Consider the following 21924-nt stretch of genomic DNA (forward strand, 5'->3'; position numbering starts at 1 on the left):
TCAGATAACAACCTGTTTGTTAAAAAGGTCAGCCCCTCACTGGGGCTCTGGCCAGCTAAGATTGTACCCATAAAAGCTATTCGCCTGAGGTGGTAATGCAGGGAGACAGGCCTGAGGGCCGGCCTGCGGCGTACTGCTGCTGCGCTGCAAGCGAGAGTTGGTGGGGGTTAAGGAGCCCAATACTCACACACTGGGAGAGCTCTCAACCCCCCCCATCCCCCAGCACATAGCGTGAGGCTGAGCGAGCGCTGTGACCCAGTGCAACACAATTTGACTCTCGATGTGGGATGCAGGCCTCACAAGCGGCGCGAAAGAGTGCCCTTAGGTGGACCAGTCTGGTATTAAATATGGAGACTGCGCTCGGGCAGAAGCCTGCCGCGTGGACTAATTACACCATACACTGACAAAGGCACACTCAAAAACAGCGATATTGAAAGCAGTACAAAAGCACACAGATCGGTCAATTCCCATAAATTGCACTCTGAATAAAGTTAGCGAGGGTACTTAACTGATGCTCTGACCAGTGAAGAAAGAGGAAGGACTCGGAGAGTGGTTAATATTTACAGACCGTCGGATTGGACCAGGATTGGATAGTGGTTGCCATGGATACCGCTATTATGAACTGTTGAATATGTAGTGTTGTGTTTTTTATGATAACCTTTGAAATTGCTGAGTAAATAAAGTGAAGAATAAAATGCATAATCCTCGCCTCCGGTCCTGGCATGGAATCCCAAGTACAAATAAAGGAAGGTGTAGCTGCAACTTGTCCTAAGCGCTCTGCTAAATTCTTTCATTTGTTATATTTTGAAAATGTTATCAACTGTAACATAAGTTGACTTTTGAACCGGAACTGGAACACATACCTTAACATCTTTTTTAAGTGTAATTTTCACAGATTTAACATTGTGCGCTACACAAATCTTAAACTTGACATCTCATGGTATCTGACTCTGATCCTGTTATAAAGCGGAAAGACTATTTTTTAAACTGCATTTCAGCATTTGAAGACGATAAATTGACTCCTTAGAAAAAAAATATTCTGTTGCGTTGTTTGGGTCTAGGAGGATTGAAAGCATTGAATAGACAACCAGGACCTGGACAACTTTTGAACACACACTTGAGGATTTTGATGATAACTTTACACCCACAGTTTGTGTGGCCATAAACAAGATAATGATTTTGCAGAGGAAGGAAGGAAAAAAGGAGGGAAAGAAATACTTATGTAGCCTCTTAAAAAAAAAAAAAAAAGAGGGCTGTCTTGCGAGGACTCACATTGACCCTGGTTTCATCCGTTCTTGTTGCGGGGACCAGGCAAAGACACAAAAGTGGGGTACAATTTTAGCAAGTGAGTGAACCCTGACTAGTAGGAATTTTGTGGATGCCCAATTTCTGAAGTTTGTCACAGAAATGCAAGGCAAATGCTCAATTTTAAGCAAAGTTTGTGATTTGCAGGGTACACCACCCTGGACTCCCATAAATGTGTAGTTTTCAGAAATGTCTGTTTGGTAAATATCCCCAGGTATCGGCCAACCCAAACCCAAATAGTGCAGCCATTCAGCACAACAAGTGGGACGAAATTGGGATTTAGCTTCACTCTGCTGGCCCTTATGTAAAAATAACACCCAAAAGTATTGAAAATTTCTCTCGCCATAAAGATGGGGATTTTTAGTCCCCATGGGAGCAAAAGACTGTTGTGGTTTTAGGGGCCTGATGTCAGGAAGGGCCATAGAGTACCCCATTATTTTTTTATTAAAATATATAAATATTCATTTATATATTTTCCTGGTATCGTACAGATTTTCTACACCCCTGAACCCCCCACATCCTCCACAGGGCAAACTGGGGCAAGCAACCTCTCAGCCCGTGAAGGTGAACAGAAAGGATGGTTTTCCCTGCTAGGGTGGGGGCATGGCCAAATGCATGGGTTGGCACCTCCCTTACCACTTTTTTTTACCCTATTTGTCTCCTGGTGTCTTTCTGTCCCCTGGGGGCAAATTTTGGGTAATCATCACAACCTACCCCCCAGGGGGCAGAAAGACTGATGCACCCATTCTGAGGTAAAGGCATGGCTTTGTGGTTTGGTGGGCTGCAGCCATTTAGGCTTCCTGGCCCCATGGGAGCGGCGGACTGCTGGGCAGAAGACTGTTGTGCCCATTTTGGGATGGTACACAATGTGGTGTACTGGGCTAGCTGCCACTCCCCTTTTTTCCCTAGGGCCTGCTTTTCCCCAATGTGTAGTTAGCTTTCTGCCCCTTTCCCCCGCCCCCCCGGGGGTGCAGATTTTGGGTAATCACTTAATACACCCAGGGGGCAGAAAGACATTTGGACCTGTTAGGGGAAGGGTGGGATGACTGGATGAGCAACTATACCCCTTATTTTAGTTTAAGCCTATTTTTCACTCTGATATAGTGGGCTTTCTGCCCCACGCTGGAAAGATTCTGGATAAACCCCCCCAATCCATCCTAAGGGGCAGAAACTGCTGCATCCATCCTGGTGTAGGCGCACAATGCGATGCCTGGGTGAGCCTTCCATACCCCACCCTTTTTTGGACTTATTCTTCCCCTGAGAACTAGTGGGCTTTCTGTCCCCCAGTGTGGCAGATAGGTAAAGACCCATATCTCCCTCCAGGATGGGTAGTGTCAGAAATTCTGTTGTGCCGGGGGGGGGGGGGTGCTAGTCATTTGCCATGGGAGCTTCCCCCTTTTTTTGTCCCAAAGATTCCCCTGGTTTCATGTGAGATTTCCCCCAGATTCTCCCTTTTCCACCAATACCCCCCCCTTGCAACTCAGTGCTTGGGGCGCTGAGATATGCCCCAAGCACCGATGCATCCCAAAGGCTCACTTCACTTTAAATGTAATGACATTCCCTACAAACAAAAAAATGAGCCTCACACTGCTGGGGAAGCTCTTCTCTAGTAGCCCGACCTGAATATAAAAAAAAATAATCCTTCTGCTTTAAGAAGATCTAAATCTTATCTGAGAGGCAGTGCTATGGACGTTGTCCAGCACATCCAGAATATTTAAGGCAACTGGCCTTTATCCATTTAGAAACCTGAGTCAAGCATGCAGAGACTCTATCTTGGGTTGGGTAGAAGCAACGTTTTCTTAAATAGGGATGATGATCTGAGTGTCGTCCATGTAAGAAGCAATTTGAAAACTTATAGACCTAACTAGAGAAGGAAGCAAAATGGTGTTGACATTAAAAAGAGTTTGACATAAGGAGGAACCTTGAGAAATCATGTGAGGGTTCGGTAGAGTGTTAGAATTGTAAGGTGGCAGTGTACCTGACTGAGTCTTAATCTAGGATGCCTTTAAATGTTTTGTGACCAAAAGAACTCATTCATTGCTATGATGGATAATGAATCCCCATTGTGATGGATCAAGCTGGCTGTTAGATTCCAGAAAGTTGTGAAGAGTCTTGTTGACAAGTTTTTCTATGATTTTAGTAAGAAAGGGAAGAGGGGCGAGATAGGGCAGAAATTGTTGAGCACTATTTGGCCAGAGACCTTTTTAAAGTGGGTTGGCCGTTGCTTGTTTTGAGAACTCTGGAAGCATGGTCAATTGCGAAGATAGGTTGCATAACTCCTGAAGGAGTCTAGGATAGACATACAAACTGACTTCCTGAAAAACATGAGTTAACTCTTTCATTTGGACGCCTGAGTCATTCACTTCCAACTCCGAAGAGGAGCTGCCACAGGAAAAGGTGGTTTATACTGAAGGCTTGCATAGATCTTAGGAACTGTATCATGGAAAATAGTGAGATTGCCCCGTAAGGAAAGTGAATGATGGGATTTAACAATGGAGAAAACAGCTCAGGGCTTGTTTGTCACACTTTCAATGGTTTTGAAATAGTACTTAACACAGGCTTTTCTGACCGATGCTGGTAGGTTTTTATGGCTGCTTTATAAGCGTATTTTGCAGATTGATGATGGGTCTTCCCCCTGGCCCTTCCTAAGGGTTTGTAGTTCTGTTTGGCTGTACAAAGGGAGAGATGGACATGTGACGGTGATACCGAGAGGTCTTAACAAGGGCAAGATCAGAAAGTATTGAGGATATAAAAGTAATAAAAATGGAGACCGCACTAGCAAGCCTGTAGTGGAGAAGACCCAAAGCAGAATTGAATGCTAGGAAATTGATGTTTGTAACAGCATGATTATTTTTAATATTGGGCCCACTAGGTTTCTTTTCTTTTTCTGACTGGTAGTGCACTTCAAAGGGTATTACAAAAGTGTCTGCTGCAGAGGAGAGGGGTAAAGGATGTGAGATTGTGAGTTTCCTGCAGTTGGAGAATATGGTGTAAGGTAGGTGACCTCCAGTTTGTGTGGGGTGCACGTCGAGTAACAACGCACAGAGTGGGCAGTCTGTCACTTAAGTTTTTAAAATGGGGATTGTACTTATTTCACTAGTACATTTAGCTAATTTAAGTATCCGGTGGACAGCCGCTCTATCACTTTGTCAATGAAATTGATTCTGAGATCCATAGTGCGGTATTTGACCAAACCTGACATGAAGAAGGAGGGTGTCACCTGGATAGGAAAGACCAGGCCTTCACTTGGTGTCTGTGTTTTATGCTAGAATAGTGCACTAGAGGGAGCATCAGTAAATTATGGCTAAGCCAACCCCAGCTTTATGAAGTCTGTTGAGTCGCTGATTGGAATGATTTTGAGGAATAGATGGGGCAATATCAGGACTGCAAGACGCATTAAGTCAAGTCTCTGTGATGAAAGCAAATCGAGCTGACTGTGCAGAATGAATTGGTGAACTTCCATTTGATGCTCACTAAGCGATCTTGAATTCAGTAGGAAACATTTAAGTGTGGTATTTGGGTGATGCCTATTTGTACATAGATTTGTGGATTGTAGACCAGGCAAGAGAGGAGTATCTGCCCCAGATCAAAAAGGGAGGGAGTGAGACAGACAGGAGGTCCAGTAATAGAAGAGGTATTAAGAAAGTGGGAAAGGGAGCACTTAACACTGAAGGTGGTAGGAGAAAAAATCTTCCTTCTGATATACAAGTAAAGGACACCTTTTGTGTGTCACAGGTCCAGGAGTTCTGGTGCAGATGGGCTTGCATTTAGCATGCTCGTGTAGTGGATCCTGTTTAGTTTTAATGGGTCTCAAAAGGTTAGCTTAACCTTCTGGCTTGCAGGCCTCTGCCCCCGTCAGCTAGTGACTTTAAACCTCCTTAGCCTGCTCTGCCTTAGCCTATTAATTTTATCATTTCTTTTAAGATGGCTTCCAGATTGTTTAGAGTTAGAGCAATGTTTTGATTTACGTGTTCAGTGCCACTCTGTGAAGGTGTCACTATCAGCATTAAAATTAAGTGATGTACGTAGGTATTCACATCGTGACCCTTTCACACTTGTGTGTGACAGCAGCATAAAGTACTTATTGTGGGAATTGTTTACATAATTGGTGCCACAAGCCTGCCCCCTTATCTATTGTTTGGGAACATGCCTGCATCAGGGGTCCTACAAGATCTATATAAATACATCTCACACAGGCAAGGTTATCAGAGGGTTTCTTACCAGATGCTATTGACGCCATCTATGTTGCATGTCGCCTTGTTGCGTGTCACCACGGAGTCTGACTTTGACCTCATTCCAAGGTAACCAGGGTTGGGGATGCTTCTCATGGACATGGTACTGGCAGATTAGGTTTATCAGACCTAGCTCTTGTTATGATTGTGTGTGATCCATCTATTGTGTCCAGTCCTACAATAATTATCTTAATCATTGGCGGTTGAATGAGTTCAGAGAATCAAAAGGTAACACCATAAAACACAGACCTCTGTGCGGGAGGGTGGCTGATCTTAAGGATAAGTTACCAGAGGCTCATGTAGTCCATACATTGGGCCACCAACATGTAGGAGTGCACGTTATTGGATACACCTTGGCTGATGAAGCGGCTAAATCCGCAATAGCTATGGCTTCTTTTGCTGCAGTGACTCGTTCTCACATGAGACTGGATAATGAAATTTTGGCTGCCGTGAATGCTTTGGCTGAAGGCAAGCCTATTCCAAACGCATACCGTACTAAGTATTCTTACAATATCAGTGCACAGAATGTTGCCTTAAGGACAATTCCTGGGGTTGGAGATCGAGTGATCCCCAACCAAGACCAGAGAATAGATCTCATCAAAGCAGCGCATGAGGGTGTTGCATCCGCTCAAGCTGGTGTCACAGCCACAATAACACTCTTACAGAAACGCTTCTGGTGGCTGGGTCTATACAAACAGACCAATCAATATTTTCTTTGCTGTGACATTTGCCAGCAAATAAAGGGCTCATACATCTATCGCCCACAGCAGACAGTCCTCTTATTGTCCAACAGGCCACTACAATGTGTGTACCTGGACCATTGTGGTCCCTTACAATCTAATGGTGCTTACAAATACATCTTAGTCGATGTTGATTCTTGTTCTACATTTCTGTGGGTATGGCCACAGCAGTCGCCTGACGCTCAAACTGTTATAAAAGACTTGCTGATCTTTATCATACATATGCGGTTGCAGCATTCCGTTGGGACCAGGGCCCTGCCTTTGCCTCAAAGGCATTCAGGGACACCAAGAGGACTATGGGTGTTGAACTCCATTACTCTTCACCCTACCATCCCGAGGGTAATTCGGTAGTGGAGAGGAGGAGATCTCAAGCAGTTCTTAACAGCTAGAGTATTAGGTTCAGGTCGCAGTTGGCTTCATCACCTATATAGGGTCCAGAGAGCACTGAATAATTTGCCAAGACGGTCCTTGGGAGGACGCATTTCTTATGAGGTCCTCTTTGGGATATCTATGTATGTCCTAGATCTAGATGGCCCTGGTATGGTAGCAGCCGACACACTTTTTGACATAAATAAACGCCTCACTGTCTTACAGGAGCTTCAGCAATTTTGTGATAATTCATCCGCCAGTGTTGCCACTTTAGGAGCAAGGGATTTGCCAACAACCTCGGCAGGGTAGATTCCTAAAATTGGGGATCTGGTTCGTGGGGAGATCGCTGTGAAGAAGGAATTTGGCCCATCTTACAGAGCACTGGCTCCAGTCCTGGGCAAGGCAGAAGAACAATCATCCTACCACCGTTGCGACGTTCCAAAGGGAACAGATTTGATTCCATCGACCACATCAAAGTGCACCATGTGGCCGATCCTGCACAGTAGACCCAGAGGTCCCTTGGGTAGTCCCCGGTCCCCTCTCTCTGCCCAACAGGATATACCTCTTGAGAGAAGAAACAACTCCTCTTCTGACTACACCAGCATGTACAAAGATGCTACAAATGCTACTCCAGCTCAACATAAACAGATGACACATTCTACTATGAGCCTCCACGCGAAGTGGATCCATCCACCAGTAATGCACCAGCTCATATGTTTGCAGAGACTGCTTCTGGTTACTTCATCGATCTTGATGACTACTTCTCTTCAACTGCGACCGCACCTGCAAGTGAAACTGTTTCAAAGGCATGTAAGCTGTACATATGCTTAAAAATAACTATTTAGGTTATCCATGGTATTATCTGTGGGTATTTCTGACATTGCTTGCCTTTCTACTGTGGATTGGTTTTGTGACTGTTTTTCTTTCTCCTGATAAATGGTCATTATCTTCCTGAATGCTCTTCTGTCAAGCCAGTGGCTGACGGTCTAACACGTACCTTTCCTACATATGGTCCAAAGAGACTTGTACCTTGTGAACATTTCAGCAGTACCAATTGCAGGTAGGATTGTGTGGAATTAAGTTCCCTTTGATATATACGGGCGTACTGAGGTTATACAAATTCCATATGTATTCAAAATCTCTTTGACTGATGTAATTACACCTGGTGTTGTTTCTGACGACTGGGGTGTTAACAGTTGATTCATTGCTGAGCTGCAGGATTACACTGTATTTGAAAGTGATAACGTGTACATTAACACAGCGAATTATGGGAAAATGTTCTATTAAAATCATTGGGGACATTACTGTTTCCACCAAGCAACTAGACACAGTATTTAATTACACACAGTGGGAATCCTGTTCTGCTCCACATGAGGGGAGCCCCAAAGCATCTGTAGACAAATTTGCATACTTTTCTGGACTTGCCACTACAAACGCAGAGTCATGTTACTTCAAATTACCACCCTCTAAAATGAGATTTTTTTTGCTGACACCAAATTCATCTATTAAGATTCCTTTGTTTCCCGACTTGCTGTTGAAGATTATGAATGCAGCACCATTGATGTGAAAAGTGTATGGGGAACATAAGATTGCCAGGGTAGGGAAGCTTTGTTTAGAGCATGCTTTATTCCTGTCTAGGGTTAGCAAAAATAAATGAAATGAATGCGCTCAATATCCCCACACCAGCTAAATTCACCAATTGGCAATCATTCCTAAACGTCACTGAGGAAGAACTAAACGCTTGGGTTCATGATGGTACCTATAATTCCACACTTTCGAGCCACAGGGGGTGGTTATTGCGGCCAATAGACACAAATGGGTGTCAGGTGTGTTTTGTTAATTCCTCAGGGGGTTTTAAGATTAGCCGGCCGGACCCTTGCCATGTCTCGGGTCAACACTCTGGTATAGTTACCATATACAGTGTGGGTAAAGTGTGCCAACAATGGTTACACACTAACACCTTAGCAGCAGTTAAAGAGCACCTTAGTCTCCTATTAGAGGACATAGATTTGCAAGATTTCTTGCTAGGTCTAAGAAAGCTATCCTCTAAACGATTCCTGTATGCCATATACAATGAAATATGGAATCTTTCTTGAATGGAAGCGGCTGCACGTTTGAGGCAGATAGATAAGGAAAATATGTAAAAAGCTTTAGCTGTTGTCGACAATGGCATTAATACTCTGTCCAACAGAACATACACACGTTTGCGTGTCATATCATACAGAATGATGTGTCCCTTTTACAACATGGGCAAAGTCAGCTGCGCTCCATCATGCAGTTAGATTGGGCGTTACAGATTCAGAAAAATGGCCGCGTCCCAAGGAAATACATTAACAATAGTGACTTGTTCTCTACCTTTTATCAAGGGAGTAACAGATAATTTCTAAAGAGAAAGTGAGTTACACCATGCTTACTACAGAAAAGTTGCCTTTCACAGTAGCAGAAAGTCCTTCAACAATATGGCTTATACATGGAATTATAAATCTGCCAATTTCCACCTTTTGTTTCACACAATGTTTAAAACATTTTGCTGTAGGCAGATATGAGCCGCTATGAGATCGCTTTATTAAAGAAGAGTAGGAGTTGCCTTTTGACTTCAAATGTCTGAACGGTGAAACAGAGGTCTTTTTGAGTGGAAGCGAATGCAAGACTACTGTTGGTCAGTCAGTGATCTGCAAACAGATGTCACTTCCTGGCTTTTGCAATGCAGGGGTCGCAAACTTGCATTGCTTACTGAAGGGTACTCCTGTCCCTTTGATTCGGCCAGCATTTCATATACTTTCAAATGGAAGTTATGTGGTCCTGGGCGATCAGAGCTGTTGCAGAATGAGACCAGGAATTGCCTACCCAATTTCGGTGTCTCAAATTGTCACCTGTTGTGGACATGTTCTATTCACCCACACACAAGAGATAAGAGTAGCAGAAATGTGGCCTCACATTGATACTACAAATGTAAATTATGACAAGCTGAGTAAACTAAAGGCTCTACTGTTCAAAAAACAAGTGGCGTTGACATCGGCCAGAGAGACGTATGCTCTCCAGATAGCAAGATCATCAGCCGAGATACAATCCCTATTCAATATCAACTTCCCCAAGCACTTTGGAGAGCTGGTTTCCAGAATATTCAACGCTTCAAGCACTACTGGGATTGAACATTTCTTTAAGGCTGTGGGGGTCTGGATTCGTTTCAACCTTCGACTGTTTTCTGAGTCATTCCATCGGCTATCCGTTCACTCTTCTCAAGTGTGTTTGGCGGCTTTCTAGTGACTTTGGAACCGATTGATGGGATACTGCTGCTGATGTTCCTAATATGCAGTGGTTGTGCCTTCTCAGCTAAGCGGAGAGATGGAGGTACTACCACCAGCCCTGTTATGCCATGATCGCATGGTGCAGTCCTTAGGTGCTCCTTTGCTGGAGAAATTGGAGCATGGCTGGTCATTGTCCTTCCGACCAGTCCTGTGGTGCGTGCAACCTGTATTTCATTGCACCTGGTGCCTCTTCGAGTGTCTACCGTTGATGTGTCTTGCTGTTCCGCCAGTGCCTCCTGTGGACTAGGAACTGCTGATGTTCCAGATGAGGGTTAATTCATAGTCGTGCCCCATGAGACTGAGACTGATTTGCCAGGCCACCTATGAGCCACCCTTGATGAACTATTTGGCTCCTTCAGGCACTTTGGATGGTGCTGCCTTTGCTAGTGATCCTGCGCTTGAGGCTTCTGCGTTCTTCTGCTCCGTGGATCTGTCTGCCAATCCTGTCATCAGTTTGACGATATGGAGTAATTCCTGGATGCACTCCCATTCAATGTCTTCGTAGACATTCTTCAAGATCATAATTATTGTTAACTAATTTGACCAATGGCTTTATTCTACAGTTCAAAAGTTATACCAAATTGCCTTCTTCAATCTGATTAACTTTGGCCTGATGTGCTTGTCATGGTTGACATTTTATCTCTTTGTATTTTTAGCTAGTATTCAATACGATTTTAACATGTTTTTAGCTCAGAGTATTTTAGCTTGGATTCATAGACCTTCTATGGTGTCATCAATATGGTGTCATCCTTGTTCCGGCAATGGGGAGGGTGTAGTGGATCCTGTTTAGTTTTATTTGGTCTCTGGTGTTTAGTTTTGCTCTGTCTTAGCCTATTTATTTGATTATTTATTTTAAGATGGCTGCCTTTGTTTAGAGTTAAAGCAGTGTTTTGATTTACGTTATCCATGTCACTCTGTGAAGGCGTCACTATCAACATCAAAATTAAGTGATGTATGTAGGCATTCACATCATGTCCCTTTCCCACGTATGTGTGACAGGAACATAATGTACTTTTAGTGGGAATTGTTTACATAATTGCTGCCATAAGCCTGCCCCCTTATCTATTGTTTGGGAACATACCTGCATCAGGGGTCCTACAAGATCTGTACCAATACATCTCACACAGACAAAATTATCAGAGGGATTCCTACCAGATGCTATCAACGCCATCTATGCTGCACGTCGCCTTGATGCAGACCTAGCCTTTGTGTCACCACTGAGTCTGACCTTGACCGCATTCCAACGTAACCCGGGTTGGGGGGCACTTCTCATGGACGTGGTACTGGTTGATTAGGTTTATCACACCTAGCTCTCATTAGGTTAGGGATTAAGGGCTAGATGTACGAAAGGATTTTACCCATTCTGTGTCTATGGGAAAAAGCTTTCGTACATATGGCCCTAGGTTCTTTATGCTAGGAATTTTACAGTTCCTGTTTATTGTAAGATGGTGGGGGTCTTTGTATTCACAACTCATCTTTCTAATCATGTGTCTTTTATTATGCATTAGCCTATTCATTGCAGCTCATGCATTATATCGTAGATTGCAGACTTTTCAATAAATATATTGAAAACTCTCCTGTATTTCCTGTGTTTCTGAGACTTATTGCTAACGTGAGAAAAGAATAACTTCCATTCCACCACGATTCCCCTGGGATGTTGCACTCTAGAGTCCATGCATAAGGCTGCCAGAAATCATCTTTTAATGTTTGGGTTTTTGCTGAGGTACTGTTTGTGGGCCGGGATGGTTGGGCTGACAGTTTCGACTTGTTGTAGGAATGGCATAGTCTCCTACAAGCAAAAGCGCTGTCATCCCTAAACCATCAGTCTCGTCTAGATGTGAGAGTCCGACTGTGACACCTGTAGCTTGGACACACGTTTGCATCTTTGAAATAGCCTGCCATAGCCAAGGGGTGTGTCGTCAAGAGAGCTAGAACGAACACAAGTGTGTCATGTTATGTAATTGAAACAGGTGACTCAAGATACAACCTGGAGCCCAGCCATTCCAGAGCGCAGCACTTGACTTCTCAAGACCTGTCTCTACTGGGAAAATATAATAAAAATTAAAGTTAAAATTTGAACAAATCAAATAAAACAAGTTAAAAGCACCAATTTGTTGCGAGGTGTGAGCTGGGCAACTCCAGGAGCCAAGGAAATTAAGCATAAAGTGAACCTAGCCTTGAGAGGAAGTCAGGAAGCTTGTGGTGGCAGTAAAGCCAGTGATGATGCAAACATGCAGCCGTGTCCTTGAAATAGCCTGCCAGCACCAAGGGGCATGGCTGCCAGAGAGCTGGAGTGCACACCAATGTGACGCGTTATGGAATGAAAACAGATGGACGAAGTAAATACTTAACTGGAGCTGAGCCACTCCTGAGTGCAGCATTTGACCCCCACCTACCCTCAAGCACTATTGATACTGCTAAAATATCATAAAAGTTAAAGAGAATATCTGAACCGTATTTCTCCTAGGCATGAGAAGAGAATTTAGATTTTACTAAAGACATAGAGATTGTGCTATGGAATATTGAGGCTAAGAATATTGTGATACATAAATATTGTGATACATAAATATTGTGGACAGAATATAGAGGGACAAAATATTAAAAAGCTCAGTGCATATAGAGTTAAGTAAAGATTTACTTTTCTTAGCTCCACATCTATACACCTTGATGATATATGTTCCTTACCTTTCAATGTACTGGGTGCACGATATTTGCCTCCATTCAGATTCCTACCTCTATATTCTAGGAGCACACAACATTGAGGCAAGCATTATCCAGCCCACCTTTTCCCAGAATTGTTAAAAATAAAGAGTGGAGAATATGTAGATAAACATAAAGGGAAGAAGATGTAGGAGAGTTGAAAGTAGTGATAAGAACTTTATGTAGATGTGACTACAGTTTGACAAATAACTGCTTTATGTATGTTTCTCTATCATTGGATCTTCGCTGATATTCATGAATGTTGAATGTCTCTGCCTCTCTGTGTCATCCAATTAACTTATTTTAAATCCATGCTATAAACTTACTAGCCCTATGACTATCACCCTAGAAAGGCATGTTTTTTAAAAAATGTAGACGTTTTTAAAAGATCTGTGTCTGTATCTGTATGACATCAGTTTGCTGAATGACATCAGGAAAAACAAGTACGACAAATTGCTGGCGGACCGTAAACTGGCTTAGCAGATCCCTCCTAAGTGTGACAACCTCTAACGTTTCGGAGACAACTTGGTAAAAAAAATTTGTTTGGCCACTTTAACCCTGAGGTACAGGTGGAACAAACTAGCACATACTCAAGGTCTAGCGCCAGCAAATACTGTGATAACATCACACAGGGGAAAGCAACTAAAAATTATCCCAGTGCTTCATTACTCCACTATCAAGAGACAAATTGCAAGGGGCCACAGAGATGGGGGGGCTGGGTCCAAATGGAATTCCGCCAGCCATATATAATGATGATCCACAATTCTGGGCAACTCAATTAACGCCACTTTTTAACAGCATTATGCTGCACCGCTGTATCCCTTCATCATGGCCTGACTCGATCCTTTCACCAGTCTTTAAGAGAAGGGACAAAGGGGACCCTGGAAACTACCACCTGGTGGTTCTGTTAGATATTGACGCTAAATATTTCGCAGTGATTTTATTGGAAGAGCTACAGCACTGGGCAGATGACAACGCCATCATACTACACATTCAGACTGGCTTCACTAAGTATACAGGGACCTCAGTTAACATTATCGCACTTTCCTTCCTCACTGACCCTGCAAAAACAATCAATCACCTGGTCCACTTTGGTTTTCATAGATTAGAGGTCAGCATTTGACAGGGTCGACCGGGGAGGCTCTGGAGGAAACTGGCCAACCTGAATATCCCAGATAGCTCGCTAAGAGCACTGGAATACTGCATGCAAACAAATGGGTAACAATTAAACTAGGGAACGCGTCCTGCTTATCAAGACCAATCAAAACAACACAAGGCCTGAAGCAGGGATGCATCCTGGCTATAACTTTCTTTAACTTGTTTTTATCAGATCTCACTCCCATACTAAATGCAGTTCATTTACATCCATTGGGGGCCATCCACCAAATCTTCTGTGCAGAAGATTTTGTCCTCATCGAAACTAATTTTGGCCTGCAACGCTTTTTTGATGTGACCTTGGCCTACTCAGTAGGGAATGGGTTGACTATTAACAGGAAGAAAACACAAATACTAGTAGTTTAAGGCAAAAAGCCACAGACGTTCCTGGGAAGTGAAAAGATTGGATTGGTAGAAAGCTTCAAGTACCTCAGAGTTTACTTCAGCAGTAATGGCAGGTACGGTGACCGACTTGAAGAAATTTGAAAGAAAGGCAATGCATTGGCCAATGGCCTGAGGTCTTTTATTATAAACTGAAAGGCCCACTACTTACACCAATCCTGCAGGTGGCCAAAGCAAATGGCCTTCCAACCTTGTTCTACGGGGGCAAGGCTCTTAGTGGCTGGGACACTGCAATCCTGGATAAAATGATACTCAAACTATATAGATCAGGCTTCCAATTAGCATCCTTGTCTTCCCCAGCCCAGATTATGCTGGAGTTTGGTATTGCCAAACAATCATTGGATCGAAAGGCAGCCTATACAGTGTGCTATCACAAACTAAAATTGGCAATAGAAAGTTCTTTGGGCTATTATCTTTCGTCTGAATTGGGAGGCAAGGCCAAGTTCAGCACTAATCTTCCTGGATCAGGCCTTGTGCTCTCTAAGTCTAACTTAAGTTTTGGGATTCACCCCTAAATCACGTGAGTTCAATAATTTGCCCAAATCTAGCACACCTGCTTTCTGTTCTTGAGGATAAAGACAGTTTGTCCAGATGTAGACATGGTTGGAAGACACTCCACAGTTATACCAGGTTTGAACCACAGATAAGTGATCCGTACAGCAGTAAGACCAAGGAACATTTCCTAAAGTACAAGCTGGGGTTATCCCCCCTCTAAGCCACTATCCCCTACGGAAAAGAAGGGACGGTCAAGACACCTGTCAGCTATGTAACCAGGGGCTGGAAGACATCAATCATGTCTGTCCTTTGTGCTGCTATGCTATGGATGATAGGCGGGCGCTCTTGCACAGAAAGTGGAAGGGTCGAGGAATAAGATCCTGCAGAGAGGCAGTAATGGCCTGCTTTGAGCCAACAGACATCAGGCTGAACTGCACTGTGGTGAAACTTTTGCAGAGATTTGGACAAAAAGTCTGTAGCGAGGTGCTCAGTGAAAGCTGGAGAGGAGGGAGCCGCTTAAACATTCTTAAACAGCCCAATATTCTTATAGATCCTACCTGGTCGTGCTTTGTTGTGGCTCCAGCGATATAGCCTGTGCAACGTTAGTAACTTCGCTTAGCTCTCGTGTCAGCCAGGACAAAGGGTTAGCTGGGTTGGGGTGCCAATAGATAAAGCACCATACCCACTTACTGTCGACCCCCAATGCCTATTCAACTCTTCTTAGAACCTGCCTTTTTTTTTTTTTACAATGAGTGTTTGCTTTTAACTTTTATAAAGCACTGTGCACTTCAATTGAGAACATGCACTTCATCTTAATAATATTTACTCTGTGCAAAAGGATAGCTTGGTAGGGGTGTTGACTGATAAATCTTTAATCCCACTTGCTATTGTTTCCTGATGTCCCACTTAACGCTGCTTAGAACCCATGTCATGAGACCCATTCATGGACTCACTATAGTTACAATTTCTTTAGCACTTTAGTAAGTATGATGTTTCTGCTCTGTCATACATTGCACATTTTTCTTTTGGAGCATTGTTTTGAAACACACTGTAATGTCACTTGTTGTTCAGCCACTTTCCTGGGATTCTGCCTTTATGTTCTCTGACTGTTTATCGGGCACAACAAGTGCCTGGTTTTGTTTTCTGTCTATCCAGCAATTGTTCCCAGGCTCCTATAGACATAACACAATAGCTTTTCACTGTATTAAGCTAATGTTATAAATTAGGTCCCACAGTGTTTAGATTTAGAGAGGAGGATTCTGGCAGAGCTGAACTGTCTGCAACCGATGCCCTCTGGGGCATGCAGCCTGTGTAAACTGGGTTTACACTTCCCTATGAGGGCCACTTGGCTATCAGACAGAGGTATGGCATTTGCTGATCCCAGAGATAAAAAAATAATAATAATAATCTTCCTGCGCATACCATAACAGGATAGGCTTAGGCCACTAGATTTGCGTTATGGTGTTAGTCAGTTTTCTGACTACTATTCTGATTTTTATAATTATTGCAAGTATTGTAATCACATCCAATTTACTTCATAATAGACTTTGTTAGTTGCAATTAATATATTGAGTACTTTCATTGTGTCCTTTTTTACTGTTGCTATGGATTTGTATGACTGAGATAATGTATGAAATGGACTGACCTGTTTTATCACGATTCCCTGAGAGGGGGGCTAGAGTGTTGTGCTTTTTTGGTTGCCACAATTGCTTGCCACTCTGTGAGGTTAAAAGTGCAAGTAAGGCACTGTGTGTTAGCTAGGTATTTTTTGATATGACAGTACTGATTTGGCAGACGTGGCACAGCCCCTGCATTCTGACGTTCTGTTGTCCCATGGTACTGGTATGCAAAACAAAAATCCCTGTGACACCTATGATAAGTGCTGACATGTTAACTTTACAAAGTACTACACACTTTAGTCACACACTTGAACATAAACTTCAATAACACCAATTGCATTTTCTGCTGCACTTGCACCTGATTCTTATATTGGCACCAGTGGTGGATCTTTCTGATAAAGGCTAGAGCATACACATTTACGGTATCGGTGATCATGAGATGTAGGACAGGAAGAGAGTCCCTTCCCATAATTTGCCTAATAAAGGGGCTGGTAGGAATGTTTTGAGTTGTTTCAAGTACTGTCTTGAAATGTTTGACCTGATATATACTCTGCTGCACCTTTCATGCTGTTGGATTGTTGTGTATGTTTTATGTGTTCTACAGTGTAATTTATTATATGCTGTATTACATGTCAGTGGTTGTAATACCCAAGTAATAAAGATATTTCTTCCAGTCTATTTTGAACAATCTTTTAAAAACATAGGATAAAGGCAAGAATAATGTCTGCATAGACAACCTTTAAGCTTGTTGGCTGATCTGGGATCCCACGAGGCACTGCTTCAGGCGGTTTGCATTCATTTAATTTTGAATGTATACTGAAAATCAAGAGGTAGATTAAAACTTTAAGCCAGACTTCCCGTGATTTGTGGGGAGGAGGAAGGGTTGTTCATGAATTCAGCAAAGATTCCAAGGATGAAGAACTAGTAGTATATGCAAGAAACTGTTTCTTCTCCGTCACAGGATCATTGCTGATATTCATTAATGTTTATTTGAATTGTAAGCTCCCCTAGATAGGTGGAATCTAAAAAACATAATATAGGAAACTGGCAAGACACTGAAGTGTGCTAGACAAACAAGTTACTCTAAGAGGTTTGTCTCACTTGGACTTCCATTCTGTAGTCAGAATCTAGATAACAGTGCTTTGCAAGCGTATTAACTTGTCTCCAGGTAAGAGCGTTACATATCTCTACCACTGATACATGTGTTATCATGGCAGCCTTAGGTGCTTTACCTTTAGTAGAGAGTGCTTTACACTGTCTGAAGAAACCTATTTGTTCACTAATAACACAACAAAATGCAAGCTACTATCCATTCAGAAATAGTTTATTTGAATTAGATGTCAGCTTTCCCATACTGATACAGCCATAGTTTTTGAATACATTGATAAATGGTGGCTGGAACGTAGTACAGGAATTTCATGGACAGTGTTGGCAGGTTTAGGGGAAGGGAAATAAGAACAATAAATATTCTTGCAATACAAGCTAATGTTAGTGCTTCTTTGGTCATACTTTGAAGATGCTTTGAGGAATGAACATTAAAGAAGTAATGCATGCATAATGTTAGCCTTTTTGTCTTTAATAAAATCTACATTCTCTTCTCATGAGTTGAATAATCAACATTCCTTGAATATTACAGACAGCCCATTTATGGATTATGCCAATTTATTTTCAATAAAATCAGTATTTTGTGTCTAAAACGGTTTATGAAATGTTTAAAAGCCCAGTGCCTGACTCCATGTTTTTATTCTCCCCACTTACAGGTACCAGTCACTCCAGCGTCGACACCTAAAGGCCCTTTCCTGCTTGGCAGTAGCTGCATCAATATAGTGTCAGAGGTAGAAGACCAACAGCTTTTATTTTAAAACAAAACTTTTCTAACAGCCAACACCATTAACCAGTTCTACTGAGATGGTTAATCTATGCAGCATAATCCAAAAATGAAGGGAGTCCAATGTAGTGATTGACCATGGTGGAGTCGAAGAGCCATACGTCAATGTGATGGCCCTATTCTACTGTCCAGATCAATAACTGTAATGGTTCTATTTTAGGTGGAAGGGTAGATCAATGATAACATTTGAACTCTTTTGGTTTATTGCTTTCCAAGGTAACACAGACAATGAAAAGGTGATGTAAAATGAGCTTTTAGATGAATTGTAGTTTTTAGAGTGGATGTCTGTTTATGAGCGGTACAGCAAAGAATTGACTTCTTTTAGTCATGGTTTCAATTATGTATTTATAACACCACTGATTTTAGGACATGTGAATTCTGAAGCGAGTTCACCATATCAAACATTTTGATTCTCTCTCTTGATTTGAAGCAGCATGTTTGAAAGAAAGTGAAGCTCTCTTATGATTTTTTTATAGAAATGTGCATACTGGTCCAAAAAACTAAAATGATCCCTTTTATTCGTACATTCACAAATTTCTTTATCCATTTCAGGAAAAACATTTGACTTGTTAAGTGGAAGATATACATTCATAGCAACCATTTTTAATTAGATTTTTCCGTGCTTAGTTGTCACAGATGGGCGGTAATCATACTTGCTGTCTGGGTTGCGTTTGCATTAAGACTGATCTCAGCTTTTGGTTATAATTCTCTCTGTTCCACCTGCAAAGTAAAAATGAATGCACTTTTTAAAAAAAAGAGACTACAATTAACGTGCAGTACCAAATCACACGAAGGTTATGGTGAAACAACTGTCGTTTATAGCTGTCATTTAAGTTATAGAAGAGATCTAAAGTGCAATAGTAATTTTGAACCATAGCCCACTAGCATGCATTAATCAAAAAACATTTTCAGACACAGTTACTATTTTTTAATGCCTATAGGACAGGATGCAGGCATTGTCCTATCTTTTTGGCTCTTGCTGTAACCCTTTCAGTGTCTCTCCCGCCTGAAAGGACATTGTCTTTTTTCCTTTCATCCAATTGTATTGTATCCTTTTATCCAATTCTCTAAAAACGGAGTCTAGTGTGGCTGTACCAAAAAAACCAAATCATCAAAAAAGTATATTCTTTCTCCACCCTACCCACTTAATGTAAATCAAAAGGAGTAAGATGTTAAAAAATGGCAACCAGCTAGTACATTGCTTTGGACAGTTCCTCCCAAAATGTAAAGACAAACATATGTAAGTGAAGAAGAAAACAGGTGAAAGACAAGCCTACAGTGGTACTGGTCATTTCCTATGGTTTTGTTGGGTACTGATTATTTCAGATATGTCTTCTATGTAGAAGGCTGGTGTGTAGTGGGTACCTTTGGTACTTACACCTTATACTAGGTCCAGTTATCCCTTATTAGTGAAATGTAGGCAGTGTCTAGAAGCCAGGCTCCCTAGAGGTAGCTGTGGATGAGAAGCCAAGGCTTATCTACAAGACATGCAAAACTTATGCAATACCACTGTAGTCGCACAGTACTCACACACATGAAAGAAAATACACAATGTTACTGAAATAAAGGTACTTTATTTTGGTGACTCAAGTACCAAAAATACCATAGAGACTATACTCCCTTAGGAGGGAAGTAATACACAAATTATATACACTAGTAGGCAAAAATAGGTGTTAAACAAATTGGAAAACAGTGCAATTAGTGAAAATCACAATAGTTAGAAATGGGCCTGGGGGGAGTTCAAACCATATACTAAGAAAGTGGAATGCGAAAGTCAGTCTCCCACCTAGGCAAGTGTAGTGTGTAGTGTGTAGAGGGGAGCTGGGAGTACTAGAAAACCCCAAAGGTAAGTACTAGAACCCACCCCAGTGACCAGGAAAGCAGGAGTAAATCACAGTAAGTTTCCTAGAACACACAGAAACAAGACGAAGAATTATGCAAGAACCAGAAGAGACTGCAAGACACCAACAGTTGTTTCCTGGACAGGAGGACCTGTGGAAGAAGGGGACCATGTCCAAGAAGCACAGAAGAGTCCAGGGAGAACAGAAGCCCCTGCTAATCCGAATGAAGGTGCAAAAGGAGAACCACTGGTGACGAAGAAAAGTCAGCACTGCACCCAAGAAGACAAAGTCTGGATCCTGGAGGGTGCAAGTGATGTCCCACACCAGATAGAGGATTGCAGTCTGGTTTATGTCGCTGGAGTCAGCCAACAAGCCTTAGCAGACGCAAAGCTCGCAGTTAGCGGAAAATGGCACTGCCTGGGACCAGGTGGATTCTACCCAGAAGGGGGGAGTCAGTGGGGGCCCTCAGCAACTCAGAGAGCCCACAAAAGGCCAGGCAGCGCACACTGGAGTCCCCCAGGATGGGACAAGAAAGTTGCAGAAGAGGCCCAAGCAGCACTAGGACAAAGGCTTCTACGCCGCCGGAGAACCACTCGGGAAGCTGTGCACCGCAGGAGTGCTGAGGGCCGGAGCTACAAGATGCACGCAGGACTTGGAGGAAGGATGCCAATAAGCCCTTAGCAGCTGCACAACATGCGGTGCACGGGTACTGACTTGCTTGGGGAGGCAAGCTCTCACCTCCACCAAAAGTGGACAGTTGGATATGAGGACCGTCTGGGTCACTTCAGTCCACTACCCGAGATGCAGGATCCACGCAGCTCTGCAGGAGAGGGGATCCACGCAGCCGGTTGTTGTTGCGGTTGGTGCCTGCTGAATCAGGGGAGTGACTCCTTCACCCCAAGGGAGATTCCTTTGCTCAACCAAGTGCAGGCTGAAGATGGGATGTCCTCAAAGGATGCACAACTGTGAAACAGTTGCAGTTGCTGGCAGGAGCCGAACAAACAATGTTGCAGAAGGCGTCTTGCTTCTTTGTTGTAGCTTGTAGAGTTCCTGGAGGGTCCAGATGCAGTTTCTTCAGTGAGAAGTCGAAGTGGAGAGTGCAGAGGATTCCTGCTGGATTCTTGCAATCTGAATCCGAGGAACCACCCAAAGGAGAGACCCTAAATAGCCCTGAAAGGGGGATTGGTCACCTAACCAGGTACGTACCTATCGGGGAGGGCTGTGATGTCACCTCCTGGCACTGGTCATTCAGATGCTCCCAGAGTTCCCTGCCAACCTTGAAGCCAAGATGGCAAAACCTAGGGACCCTCTGGAGGAGCTCTGAGCACCACCCCTGGGGAGTGGCCAGTACCCTTTCCTTTGTCCAGTTTCACGCCAGAGCTTGGACTGGGGGGGGATCCCTGAACAGGTGAAGACTGGTTTATGCAAGGAGGGCACCAAATGTTCCCTTCAAAGCATTTCCACTGGCTTGGGGAGGTTACCCCTCCAAAGTCTGTAACACATATTTCCAAAGGGAAACGGTGTAACACCCCTCTCCCAAAGGTAATCCTTTGTTCTGCCTTCCTGGGCTCGAGCTTTTCAAGCAACAGGAGGGCAGAAACCTGTTTGTGAGGTGGCAGCAGCTGGGGCTGCCTGGAACACCTCAGAAGGCTGAAATGGCAATACTGGGGGGTCCTCTAAGGAGCTCCCAGAGTGCATGGAACTATACAACTTAATGCTTGCAAAATCCTTGGGGTATGATTCCAACATGTTTGATACCAAACATGCCTATGTTCAGAGTTACCATTATGTAGCTTGACCTATGTCCAGTACACGTGTAACATGGCGTCCCTGCACTCATGAAGTCCAGGAAAGTGGTCCTGGAGGTCGT

General features: G+C 43.1%; 1 protein-coding gene across 1 annotated transcript in view; it reads left to right on the forward strand.

The window, feature by feature from the left end:
- Positions 1–21924, forward strand: part of TCTN3 (tectonic family member 3) — a 594612-nt gene that overhangs the window by 238906 nt on the left and 333782 nt on the right. The window contains exon 8 of the mRNA XM_069243971.1: positions 18086–18160. Coding sequence (XP_069100072.1) covers positions 18086–18160 — 75 coding nt within the window. The remainder of the gene's footprint in view (positions 1–18085; positions 18161–21924) is intronic.

Source organism: Pleurodeles waltl, chromosome 7 (assembly GCF_031143425.1).
Source record: "Pleurodeles waltl isolate 20211129_DDA chromosome 7, aPleWal1.hap1.20221129, whole genome shotgun sequence".
Lineage (NCBI taxonomy): Eukaryota > Metazoa > Chordata > Amphibia > Caudata > Salamandridae > Pleurodeles > Pleurodeles waltl.